A 12,974-nucleotide genomic window follows, 5' to 3' on the forward strand; every position below is an offset into this window, starting at 1 on the left:
TTGGGTGAGTGTTTGGGTGAGTGTTTGTGTGAGTGTTTGTGTGAGTGTTTGTGTGAGTGTTTGGGTGAGTGTCTGGTTGAGTGTTTGTGTGAGTGTTTGGGTGAGTGTTTGGGTGAGTGTTTGGGTGAGTGTTTGGGTGAGTGTTTGTGTGAGTGTCTGGGTGAGTGTTTGTGTGAGTGTTTGGGTGAGTGTTTGGGTGAGTGTTTGGGTGAGTGTTTGTGTGAGTGTTTGGGTGAGTGTTTGTGTGAGTGTTTGGGTGAGTGTTTGGGTGAGTGTTTGGGTGAGTGTTTGGGTGAGTGTCTGGGTGAGTGTTTGTGTGAGTGTCTGGGTGAGTGTTTGTGTGAGTGTTTGGGTGAGTGTTTGGGTGAGTGTTTGGTTGAGTGTTTGTGTGAGTGTTTGTGTGAGTGTTTGGGTGAGTGTCTGGGTGAGTGTTTGTGTGAGTGTTTGTGTGAGTGTTTGGGTGAGTGTTTGTGTGAGTGTTTGTGTGAGTGTTTGTGTGAGTGTCTGGGTGAGTGTCTGGGTGAGTGTTTGTGTGAGTGTTTGGGTGAGTGTTTGGGTGAGTGTTTGTGTGAGTGTTTGTGTGAGTGTTTGTGTGAGTGTTTGGGTGAGTGTTTGTGTGAGTGTTTGTGTGAGTGTTTTGTGTGAGTGTTTGGGTGAGTGTTTGGGTGAGTGTTTGTGTGAGTGTTGGGTGAGTGTTTGGGTGAGTGTTTGGGTGAGTGTTTGTGTGAGTGTTTGGGTGAGTGTTTGGGTGAGTGTTTGGGTGAGTGTTTGTGTGAGTGTTTGTGTGAGTGTTGTGTGAGTGTTGGGTGAGTGTTTGGGTGAGTGTTTGGGTGAGTGTTTGGGTGAGTGTCTGGGTGAGTGTTTGTGTGAGTGTTTGGGTGAGTGTTTGGGTGAGTGTTTGTGTGAGTTGTTTTGGGTGAGTGTTTGTGTGAGTGTCTGGGTGAGTGTTTGTGTGAGTGTTTGGGTGAGTGTTTGTGTGAGTGTTTGGGTGAGTGTTTGTGTGAGTGTTTGTGTGAGTGTTTGGTGAGGGTTTGGGGGAGTGTCTTGGTGAGTGTTTGTGTGAGTGTTTGGGTGAGTGTTTGGGTGAGTGTTTGGGTGAGTGTTTGGGTGAGTGTTTGGGTGAGTGTCTGGGTGAGTGTTTGTGTGAGTGTTTGGGTGAGTGTTTGGGTGAGTGTTTGTGTGAGTGTTTGGGTGAGTGTTTGGGTGAGTGTTTGGGTGAGTGTTTGTGTGAGTGTTTGTGTGAGTGTTTGTGTGAGTGTTTGGGTGAGTGTCTGGGTGAGTGTTTGTGTGAGTGTTTGGGTGAGTGTTTGGGTGAGTGTTTGGTTGAGTGTTTGTGTGAGTGTTTGGGTGAGTGTTTGTGTGAGTGTTTGTGTGAGTGTTTGGGTGAGTGTTTGGGTGAGTGTTTGGGTGAGTGTTTGGGTGAGTGTCTGGGTGAGTGTTTGGGTGAGTGTTTGGGTGAGTGTTTGGGTGAGTGTGTCTGTCTGTTGCTGTGTCTATTTGTGGTTGGATCTGTGTGTGAGTGTGGGGAGCGGTGGTGGAGCGGTTAGCGTTACGCTGCGCTACAAACCCGGCGACCCGAGTTCGATTCACGCTTACGGTCAACACCAGTGACGAGCTGGTCCTGTGCCTCCCCTGGGTCGACTCAGCCTCAAGTGAGTACCTGGTGCGATGTGTAAACATCGCCACTGGGGAGACAAAGACGGTCGGACGTAGTGTTGGCCACCCACCCCTTCGTGTGCCGTGCCGGCCTTCATAGGTGCTCGCGAACAGCACTTGCCCCAACAGTCTGTTGACGGCTACACGGGGGATCTTTGTCGTTGTCTATGTGTGTGAGTCTTTCTCTTGTCCACGAGTTCGTCTTTGTCGTCTGCCATTGTGTGTACACGTATCTGTGTTCGATTCCTGCTCAATGACGACCTCCCAGAGGTCGACTCAGCCTCAAATGAGCACCCTGTTGCCGGGTGTAAAGTGTGAACATCAAGCCCGGGGGGAGACAAAGGCGGCCGGGCGTGGTTGTTGATCATCTATTCCCTCGTGCTCCTTAACAGCACTTGCCCCAACAGTCTGTTAAAGGCTATGGGGGGCGGCGGGGGGGGGGTATCTGTCTTTGTTGTTGTGTGTGACCAATGGTGCAGTGTAGTGTGGATCGCGCGCCGCGCTACGAACCCGGCCACCCGATTCTCAATCACGGCCAACATCGTCCAGTGGCGAGTGGCGACTGCATCGGGCCTTCATCCAGCGGTCGGTTGACGTATCATGCCGGTGGACTATGAATGTGCAATTTTGTATCGTTCTATTTATGTATGCGTCTATGAAGAATTCTAGATTTGAAGCTTTCGTGACTGCAAGGATTCATAGTCTTAAGTTTTTTCGGTAAAGTCACGTAGGTGAAAAAATTATAATAATAAAATAAAATAATAATAAGTGAAAATAACACATTTTTATTTTATTATTATTATTTTACATACGTGACTTTATCGAAAAAACCTAAGAGTATTCATGAAGAATGTGCGGTTATTTAAAATAAAATGAAAATATTTCACTACAATTAAAAAACAACGACCACGCCTCGTCCGCATTTCGCTCTCCATCGCCGTGAACCGTGATCTACCCACTGCTGGATGAAGGCCTCTTGCAACCGTGTGGGCCGTTGCAGGCTGCTCGACCACACTTCACCACAGCGGTCATCGCTGGGGCTCGTAGAGGTGGACCCTTCCGGCACGACCGGATCACACATCGCTCGCCACTGACGCTCCATCTCCGCGGTACACGTCCCCTGGGGCGTCGCCTTTCCTTCTCTCGTCGCTGTCACTCCGCCCTTAGCCTCGACCCCGCCGAGCACCGACTGCTGATCCGAATCACAATTCCGGCCTCGGAGAAATCGAAACGTCCATCGGGCTGCACCCTACGGCGAACATTGCCCCATCAACTTTGATCTCGCCGGGCACAGCGAGTGGCTGGGGGCACCGTGCTCTGGCGAGACACGTGGTGGTGGTGGATGGGGGGGGGGGTGTCACAGAATCTCAGCGGTAGCTCTGTGATGTCCACTTCCGCGGGCCGTTCTGTAACACAACACGACGGCGGGCGCTTCGAGACGCCGATGGGGGGGGGGAGTGGGGAGAGGAGGGGATAGAGGGGAGGCGGTGACGGCGGAAATGACAAAAAATAAAGGAGAGAGAGAGAGAGAAAAGAGACCGTCTTTATTGTACATGTAAAACATTGAAAACGCAGTCCAATTCCATGGGTCACGCAAACAGAACGCGATAATGACGGACGTAGAAAAACCCCTCTCGAGCGATGCACTGCGTGGGCTCAGCGCGCACGGTCATTGGCACAGCGGCGTCCCTCCAACATTGATTGATTGATTGATTAACTAATTAATTGATGTATTTATTTATTTAATGTTTAACCGGCCACGTGTCTCGACGGTAAAGCGAGCGGATCGCGATCGGACGGATGCGGGCTCACATCCTTGTTTGGTGGTGGAGGAGGAGGGGGGGTGGATGGTTGACTCAGCACATCATCCCCTACGGGGTCGATAAAATCGATGGTACCACTTTGTGGGCGAGTGAGCGGCGAGTTGTTCCAATGGCGAGACTCGATCCCCCGGCCATATGAACGTGGAATGTCCACCACTGCCTCAGCGCTGTAAACAATGCCTCAATACTCATGCTGATTTGAATGAATGACACCGTGCCTGATGCGTGAAACTGGTCCCGTGTTGAATATCTTCTGTGCGGTGTGAGTCTTGTTTCATTTGTCACGTATTACTTTTATTATTTCCTCCAAAGACAATAATTTACAACGCGCGTTGAATCTTTCCGCAACTCGTATATAATGAACACAAATGATAACACGTATTTACAGACTCACTACAGTATATAAATCAGTATACAGTACTCTTATCCTGAGAGTGCTAGGCATTATTGTAGAATGGTTTTCCTCTCTCGCAGTCCTTCTGCTACAGCTGCTGTTGGTTTATGACATCGATCGATGTTGCCTCTGTACGTGTGTGTGTATGTGTGTGTGTGTATGTGTGTGAATGTTTGTGAATGTTTGTGTGTGTGTGTATGTTTGTGTGTGTACGTGTGTGTGTATGTTTGTGAATGTTTGTGTGTGTGTATGTGTGTGTGTGTGTATGTGTGTGTATGTTTGTGAATGTTTGTGTGTGTGTATGTTTGTGTGTGTACGTGTGTGTGTATGTGTGTGTATGTTTGTGAATGTTTGTGTGTGTGTATGTTTGTGTGTGTATGTGTGTGTGTATGTGTGTGTATGTTTGTGTGTGTGTATGTTTGTGTGTGTACGTGTGTGTGTGTGTATGTTTGTGAATGTGTGTGTGTGTGTGTACGTGTGTGTGTATGTGTGTGTATGTTTGTGTGTGTGTATGTTTGTGTGTGTACGTGTGTGTGTATGTGTGTGTATGTTTGTGAATGTTTGTGTGTGTGTATGTTTGTGTGTGTACGTGTGTGTGTATGTGTGTGCATGTTTGTGTGTGTGTGTGTTTGTGTGTGTACGTGTGTGTGTATGTTTGTGAATGTTTGTGTGTGTGTATGTGTGTGTGTGTGTATGTGTGTGTATGTTTGTGAATGTTTGTGTGTGTGTATGTTTGTGTGTGTACGTGTGTGTGTATGTGTGTATATGTTTGTGAATGTTTCTGTGTGTGTATGTTTGTGTGTGTATGTGTGTGTGTATGTTTGTGTGTATGTGTGTGTATGCGTGTGCATGTCTGTGTGTATGTACTTGTATGTGCGTGAATGTTAATGTGTACGCCTGTGTGTATGTACGTGTATGTATGTTTGTGTGTATGTGTGTGTATGATTGTGTGTATGTGTGTGAGTGTATGTTTGTGTGTATGCCTGCATGTACGTGTATGTGTGTGAATGTTTGTGCGTATGTGTGTGTGTATGTTTGTGTGTATGCACGTGTGTGTGTTACTGTGTGTGTATGTGTGTGTGTTTGTGTATGTTTGTGTGTATGTCTGTGTGTAAATACGTGTGTGTATGTTTGTGTGTATGTGTATGTGTGAATGTTGGTGTGTATGTGTGTATGTTTGTGTGTGTATGTATGTGTATGTGTGTGCTCGCTAACAGCACTTGCCCCTACAGTCTGTTAAGGCTATACGGGGGATCTTTGTTGGGAGCGGTAGTGTAGTGGTTTAGCGCGCTGCGCTACGAACCCATGAATCCGGGTTTGATTCCCGCTCACGGCCAACGCCGGTGACGATTATCTCACCCGGTCCTGGACCTCCCCTAGGTCGACTCAGCCTCAAATTAGCACTCGGTGCCATGTGTAAAGATCGCCACTGGAGAGACAAAGGCGGCCGGGCGTGGTGTTGGCCACCCACCCCCTCGTGTGTCGTTCCGGCCTTCATAGGTGCTCGCTAACAGCACTTACCCCAACATTCTGTTAGAGGCTATGGGGGAATCATTGTGTATCTTTGTGTGTTTGCGTATGTCTATGCGTGCGTATATCTGTTTGTGTGCGTGCATTTTTGTGTATATGTGTGTGTTTGTGTACGTGACTATGCTGTGTGTACGTACGTTTTGGTGTCTTTGTGTTACGTACATAAGTCCTCGTGATGGCAGCGACTTGTCGGTTACACATCACGACGGTGCGCGAACAGCTTGGGATAATGAATTTGCTACATCGCTTGTGTCATCATCATCATCATGGTCGTCGTTGTCATCATCATACCACGACTCATCATCGTCACAGCCAGGCCACGTGGCTCAGCGGTCGTGCGAGTGGCTCGCAAAGTGGAAAGTGGCGAGTTCACATCCTGGCTGGGTGGGTGGGGTGGGTTGGGTGTGGATAGTGGTGGGGGGTTGACTAGGCCCATAATCACTCCGGGGGTCGATAAAACGGTACCGCTTTGTGGGGAAGTCAACAGTGGTTGTCCTGTGGGATGGACTCACCCCGCCATAGAAACGTGGAATTTAAACCACTGCCTGGGGGCTGTGTAAACAGGAGATGAGCACCAAATTCCGCAATGCAAGGAGATCACTTTGACATCATCAATGAAATCGCACATGTTGACGTGTAGTGCTTTAAGCTTTTTATATATCAAACAAGAACAAAACTAAATTACTGGCAGTACTGAATTTCCTATGACGCATCATTACTTTTTCAATATCATCATCATTATTATTTTCATGACCATCATAAAGAGTATTGTGGGCTTCATCCCCACAATGCATGATGCACATCATCATCATCACGATCATTATAAGGATCATCATCATCACCACGATGATTATCATCTCGACTGTCCTTACCGTCCGCTCTGTACGCGTTAAGTGCCACTGCCGTGTGCGCTAATTCCACAGTAGATTCGTACAACCGCACACGCGTTCAGAACGCTCGTGTGAACCGCATTAACGATGTCCATTTCCCACGTGTCTCTCAACACCCCCTCCCTCCCTCCTCCTCCGCGCAGGCCACGAACTCGATGCGAGAGTGGAGAGGGTGACAATAACATCAGAGGCGCGATGAACGGTGTCCTTACCGAGGTCCGAATACATATCTCCATCCGATTGTTTTTGGGTGGTGGCGGACATCCGCGCAAGGACCGCACACAGCGGGCTGCTGCTTCAGGGATTAGAATATTTCCGCGGGCACAAAATGTTTGGAGCGCGGCGTTGTTGGTGTTGTCGGTAAGGTTACAAACCAACCCCCTCTAGTTCCCGATCAACGCGGCTGCAGCAGGGGTCGACAACTGGCGTCTCCGCAGACGCACGCGGCTCTTTGAGGACCGGCATCGTGTCAAGGTCATTTATTAAGGACCACGCGCCGTCTCGTATTCACGTACATTGCGGCTCTTGACATGTTTTTTTACCGGATGTTAAAATAAATAAATAAAAACGGGCTCTTCTTGTTGTTATTTCGGTTGCCAACCCCTAGGCTAGAGGATGCTCGCAGTGACCGCGGACAAATAGCGTTTAGCGGTGCCGTCTCGAAGTGGTCGGGCCGTGTGAATGGAAGTCGTGGGCCGTGTCCAACCCACAATGCGTGGCTTTCCACAACCCCCACCCCGATCACAGAGGGCATTTAGAGAGAGAGAGAGATAGTGGAGATGGATCAGAGTGGGGTGGGTGGGCATCTGAATTTTGTAGACACATTCTTAACCCCGAAATCATCTCTCTACAGCCTCGTGCCAGGACAAACGTTAATCACCATTGTTCGTAATTCATGAACAAGTCGTTGTATTGTTACGTCCGTGAAATATATAATTGAGCAAGTTACAGTACAGTTAACAGGCGCTTTTGAGAGATATATTTTTTTTTATCTATACCCGCACATGATGTATGATGTAAATGCGTTTTTAGGTTCGTATCACGACCACCCAATGGGGTGGGCAGGGGGTCTCGACATCCAGCAGTGGATTGGCAAACGATCTGTACACTGTCGTGGTGCAGAGGGTAGTTGTCTGTGCTGAGCGCGGCAATCTCCCTCTGCCTGTTGCCAGCAGAGAAACCCGACGGAACACAACATCTGCAATAAGCCGTGACATGTGTTTTGATTCTCACATCTCAAATAAATACGTGGCTTATGAAACAACAATGATATTTTGACTTAAAGCTTTCGTGATTGCGGGGATTCATATTCTTTGGGTCTTTCGGTAAAGTCACGTAGATAGGTTCAAATTAATTAAAAATAAAATTAACAAAAAGCGGTCTGCTTTTAGCAGCTACCTCCCTAATGTTTTCCTCCCGATGATTATCGCTTGTGTTGTGATCGAAACGTCGTAGTTTTTTGTTTATTTTACTTTGATTCATTTGAACCTATTTACGTGACTTTACCGAAAGGCCCAAAAAAAACCAATAATATTCTTATAAAAAAAATGGAACGACAATTAAACACGTTTAAAAAAAGAGGAATATCTCGAAACGGTTACGGTAATAAACCAGCAACACTGTGATGAACTTTTTTGTGTCTATATATAGAAAAAAATATATATTATGGTCCTATCTGACGTTCAGTTTCATTCCGATTTGTGGCGAAATTTCCCACCTCCCCCCCCCATGACCCCCCCCCCCTTGACCCCCCCTTGACCCCCCCCCCTGCTCCCCCCGAGCCCCGCCCCCAGGAATGCGGCACGCGCCATTATTGCGCAAGAGCCGCAATATTTCGCCAAAATCAGAAAAAAATCCTCGCTCAGTAAACTTTCTGTGTTTCTAAAGAGAGAGAGAGAGAGCACAGTTTGACGTGAAAGCCACGATAAATAGATATATTTTTAAAACAAAATAAAAAATAAATTTAGACCGAGATATATTAACGGAGTTTGAGAGGCGCTGCTGGTCAGACTGTGTGGATGACATGCGTCACGGCCTACTGCTGCCGATGTTGCCGCTTAGAAAAAAGTGTTCTTTAAATTATTAATCGACGCCGAACACGTACAACGAATTCAATAACTTAAAGTCATTTATACAGCGCTTAATTAATCGACGATCCGTCTCACTTCAATTTAATTGAACTAAGAAAGATAACAATGAGACAGCGAAGTGACATTAATTGTAGTCATTAGAGTAATAGTACAGATAAAAGTGCGTCGAGGCTTGGATAAAGTCTGAACTGCTTCGCGCGCGTCACGATCACCCCCCCCCCCATCGTCACCCTCCCCTCCACCTCCCTCCCCTCCACTTCCTCCTCCCCATGCAGTCACTCTTGGGCAAGAAAGTTCGAGACCACCATCACCACCACCACCATCATCATCCCGTGGATCAGAGTCTGGCTCAAAGTGGAAACGCGATAACGCTCTTGAGTAGAACGACACGCGGCACGTGTTCCGCACGACTTGTCTGCGTGCAATGCATCGTAGGGATATCGCTACGAATATCGTGAATGGAGTCCAACGTTTGTCCTTTGATTTGTGCCGTTCGCTACGCGTTCAACCTTGTGCGCAGTCAACGGGGAGGTTGGGGGGGGCAGGGGGGGCCGTGGGGGTCAGCGACAAAATCACATTTGTGCCGAGTTCAGCCGGAGCGGAAATGTTCCTGACCACCTCATTCTACCTCTTCCATCATCACCACCACCACCACCACCTCATCTCCATCGCTACAAACGAACTCCAGCGCGACTACTCCTGGCGTTCGGTGGCAGAACTCGGTGTGCGGTTGATCGGTGGCCCTTGATTGGCGACGGCTGATTGGTGGCCCTTGATTGGTGGGTGACGGCTGATTGGTGACGGCTGATTGGTGGATGGCCGCTGAATCGTTGGTGGCCGAGGTCTGTCGTGCCGGCGGCCTCTTAGAGACCCAGGGCGGCCGCGTGCTTGCGAGCTTTGAGTCGCAGGTCGGCGATGCTCGAGTTCTTGGTACTCGTTTTAGCGGCCGCGGCGGCGGCGGCCACTGCCGAGGCGGAGTCGGCGATGCTGGCGAGGGAGGGCAGCCCGAATGGAGGCGGCGGGAACATCATGTAGGGAGCGTGTGCGGCCAGGTGCGAGTGGAGGTGGTGGTGTGCATGGGCAGCCACTCCCTCCAATTGCAATTGCGCCTGTACCTTCATCAGGGGGGGGGGAGGAGGGAGAGAAGCGGTGGCAACGTTGTTGTTGTTGGCAGGCTGGAGGCGGCTTCCGCCACAGCCGAAGGGCAGGGTTGCACGCGACTGGATCGCTCGCACGCGGTCGCCTCCGCAACCCGTTGCGGAACAATTGCGCGGTGCAACGACTTTTAATTTCAATTGTAAGAACGAGGGCGATAGCTTCCGCCAGCAGGGGCGTGAGCGAGCTATTGCAGGGCTGCGCCCTCACCTTGATGCGTGTCGATGTGTGTGAGTGTGGGGAGCGGTGGGTGTAGTGGTTAGCGCCACGCTGCGCTACGAAACCGGCGTCCCGAGTTCGATTCCCGCTCACGGCGAACACCGGTGATGATTATTTGAACCGGTACTGGGCTTTCCTCAAGGTCGACTCAGCCTCAAATGAGTACCCGGTGTGGTTGTGTAAATATCGCCAATAGGGAGACAAAGGCGGTCGGGCGCGGTGCTGGCCACCCACCCCCTCGTGTGCCGTGCCGGCCTTCACAGGCGCTCGCTAACAGCACTTGCCCCTACAGCCTGTCAAGGCCACACGGGGGATCTTTATCTTTGTGTGTGTGTACACGTGTTCTGTGTGTGTGTGTACACGTGTTCCGTGTGTGTGTGTACACGTGTTCCGTGTGTGTGTGTACACGTGTTGTGTGTGTGTGTACACGTGTTCTGTGTGTGTGTACATGTGTTCCGTGTGTGTCTGTGATCCGTGTTCTGTATGTGTGTACACGTGTTCTGTGTGTGTCTGTGATCCGTGTTCTGTATGTGTGTACACGTGTTCTGTGTGTGTGTGTGATTCGTGTTCCGTGTGTGTGTGTACACGTGTTCTCTGTGTGTGTGTACACGTGTTGTGTGTGTGTACACGTGTGTGTGTGTGTACACGTGTTCTGTGTGTGTGTGTACACGTGTTGTGTGTGTGTACACGTGTTGTGTGTGTGTGTACACGTGTTCCGTGTGTGTGTACACGTGTTGTGTGTGTGTGTGTGTACACGTGTTCCGTGTGTGTAGGGTTACCTGTTGGAAGGGCATTCTCAGAGCGCCCATGTTAACGTAGGGGGCCACGCGGCACGCCTCCAGGTGACTCGTGGTGCCGATCAGGACTCCTGGGCGACAGGCGGTAAACACTAATAATAATAAACAAATATATCACACACACTCCCGTTTGTTCATGCACGAGAACGTGGGTTCGGGAAGTAAACACCAATAATAATAATAAACAAATATATCACACACACTCACACACTCCCGTTTGTTCATGCACGAGAACGTGGGTTCGATCCCGACGCCTGCTATATATTAGAAGTTTGCGTGTCTTTCTCTCTCTCGTCATCATCATCATCATCACGGTAGGTAGGGGATGTTAACTACTTCTCCTGGTATACAGGAGGGTCGTGGGTTCGGCCCGATCGTGACGCCTGCTATATATTGGGAGTTTGCGTGTCTCTCTCTCTTGTCATCAACATCACCACGGTAGGTAGGAGATGTTAACGACCTCTCCTGGTATACAGGAAGTCGTGGGTTCGATCCTGATCCTGACGCCTGCTATATATTGGGAGTTTGCGTGTCTCTCTCTCGTCATCATCATCATCATCACGGTAGGCAGGAGATGTTAACTCCATCTCCTGGTATAGAGGAGGTCGTGGGTTCTCGGATTTTTTTCCTCCACGTTTAGCGTATTTCGCTGCTATAAATTTCCATATAATGACAAGCCACTTCGTTGGGTTATCATTTGTGGCGTGATCGCTTCTGAAAAGAGCCATATTGCTCGGTGGGCATTACCTGGTAAAATACACTTTCGTCAATAACAACAACAATACTGTGGCCTGAAAATTAAAAAAATATATAACAGGCAACGTTTCGGGCAATGGTCCTTCATGGCATAGACAAAGGCCAGAGAGACGACATGGATGAGTGGTAGAGACTGCATTCTACATCGCACGAAGATCTGATAGGAATAACATATTAATGTATTTTTCTCTCCCAATTTTTTAATTGGCATATTAATAGCTGCCTATTGGTAGCAGTTATTACGTGGTAACTTTTTGCGTGGCGGTGATACTGACAATGCTCTTTAGGTACCCAGGAAAGCCTCGCTGAGTCCGAGGACTCGTTTTCAGGAAGGAGGGGGGGGGGGTCATTGCTACATTGCGATGTCATATAACAGACCCCATTCATTCCATCACCAATGAGAGTTTGGTGGTGTCTGCGTGGGAGAAGCCGGGAGAAGCCCAGAGACAACCCAGCACCTTGCTGCGGCATGTGGGAGGGTTGTTTCAGTTTTCAGTTTCATTTATTCGGTATAGCCCTGTGAGCCATGCGGCTCTTGACTCGGGTGCAACCGCAACAAACAAAAACATGAACATCTTAAAGTGACTACGAGCAACAGAAAATTTCAGGGAAAAACAGCAAAGTTTTGGGGTGGGGTGGGGTGGGATAGACGCTAATCAGCGCCGTCACCTCCTGGCCACACCTCACAGTCACGAACCTACAACACCTGGCAAGCACTGGTACGGATCGTGTCCGAGCGAAAGCGATATCGTGGCAGCCGTGAAAAAAAACTTGACAGGCGACCTGCGCGCCAAATGAATTATCAGCGATCACAATTAAAAACGAAAACTCTTTTTTTATTTTATCAGGTAAAGCCGACCGACCTATACAGCTCTTTTTTCAGAAGCGACCTGGCCACAAATGATAGCTCAACGAAGTGGCTCATCATCATCACGTGGAAATGTATATCAGCCAAATACTCTAAGCGCGTGTGTAAAGACGTGGAGGGAAAAACCGGAGGACCCGGAGAAAAATCCGCGGAGAGAGCATGCAAACTCCGCATATACAGCAGGCGTCGGGTTTAGACTCGAACCCACGACCTCCTGCGTACCAGGCGAGGGAGTTAACATCGAGAATATTTAGAGAATTTTGCTGATATAAATTTCCATGTGACAAGCCGCTTTGTTGAGCTATCATTTGTAGCCAGATCCGTGGCCTTTTACCTGGTTATATAAAAAAAAACTGTTTAGTTGTTATCTGTATATTTAAGTCATTTTCTTACCTTTCCTAAACTTTGCACTCCTATCGTGTCTTTATTGTTTGTTTATTGTAACGTTCTCATTCGCCCCTACCGGACAGCTTTAAAGTCAAGAGCTTAATAGCTCATCGGATTCCTCCAGTTTCAATAATTATTCTAAAATACTGATCTCGTCACCGAGGCGTCCCATTGGGAGATTAAGCGGGGACGGGGCTCGAGGGGCGGGGCTAGAGGGGGAGGGGCTCGGGGGGGAGGGGCTCTGGAGGGGGCGCTCAGGGGGCCCCGTGGTGATGGAACGCATCCGGTTGACGTCGTAGCGATAGATTGGTGACGCAATTATTTATTTATTCATCAATCACCGTTTGGTGGCGAAAAGCATGCAGGGGCGCAGGGCGGAAGACGACTTCCGTGTCGGTGACGACGTCTC

At 49.0% G+C, this 12,974-nt stretch overlaps 1 protein-coding gene across 4 annotated transcripts in view; it reads right to left on the reverse strand.

Annotated features, from left to right (window-relative positions):
• Positions 1-8,080: 8,080 nt before the first annotated feature.
• Positions 8,081-12,974, reverse strand: part of LOC133353951 (short stature homeobox protein 2-like) — a 40,168-nt gene continuing 35,274 nt past the window's right edge. The window contains exons 4-5 of one of the 4 annotated variants that reach the window (XM_061570484.1): positions 10,537-10,625; positions 8,081-9,492 (exon numbers count right to left, since the gene is read on the reverse strand). In XM_061570484.1, coding sequence (XP_061426468.1) covers positions 9,247-9,492; positions 10,537-10,625 — 335 coding nt within the window. In that variant the 3' untranslated portion in view covers positions 8,081-9,246. Of the gene's footprint in view, positions 9,499-10,536; positions 10,647-12,974 lie in introns of all 4 variants that reach the window. The other 3 variants (XM_061570481.1, XM_061570480.1, XM_061570483.1) reach the window with 3 other exon arrangements.

Source organism: Lethenteron reissneri, chromosome 45, assembly GCF_015708825.2.
Source record: "Lethenteron reissneri isolate LAM-NWPU_2019-01 chromosome 45, ASM1570882v1, whole genome shotgun sequence".
In the NCBI taxonomy this organism is placed as follows: domain Eukaryota; kingdom Metazoa; phylum Chordata; class Hyperoartia; order Petromyzontiformes; family Petromyzontidae; genus Lethenteron; species Lethenteron reissneri.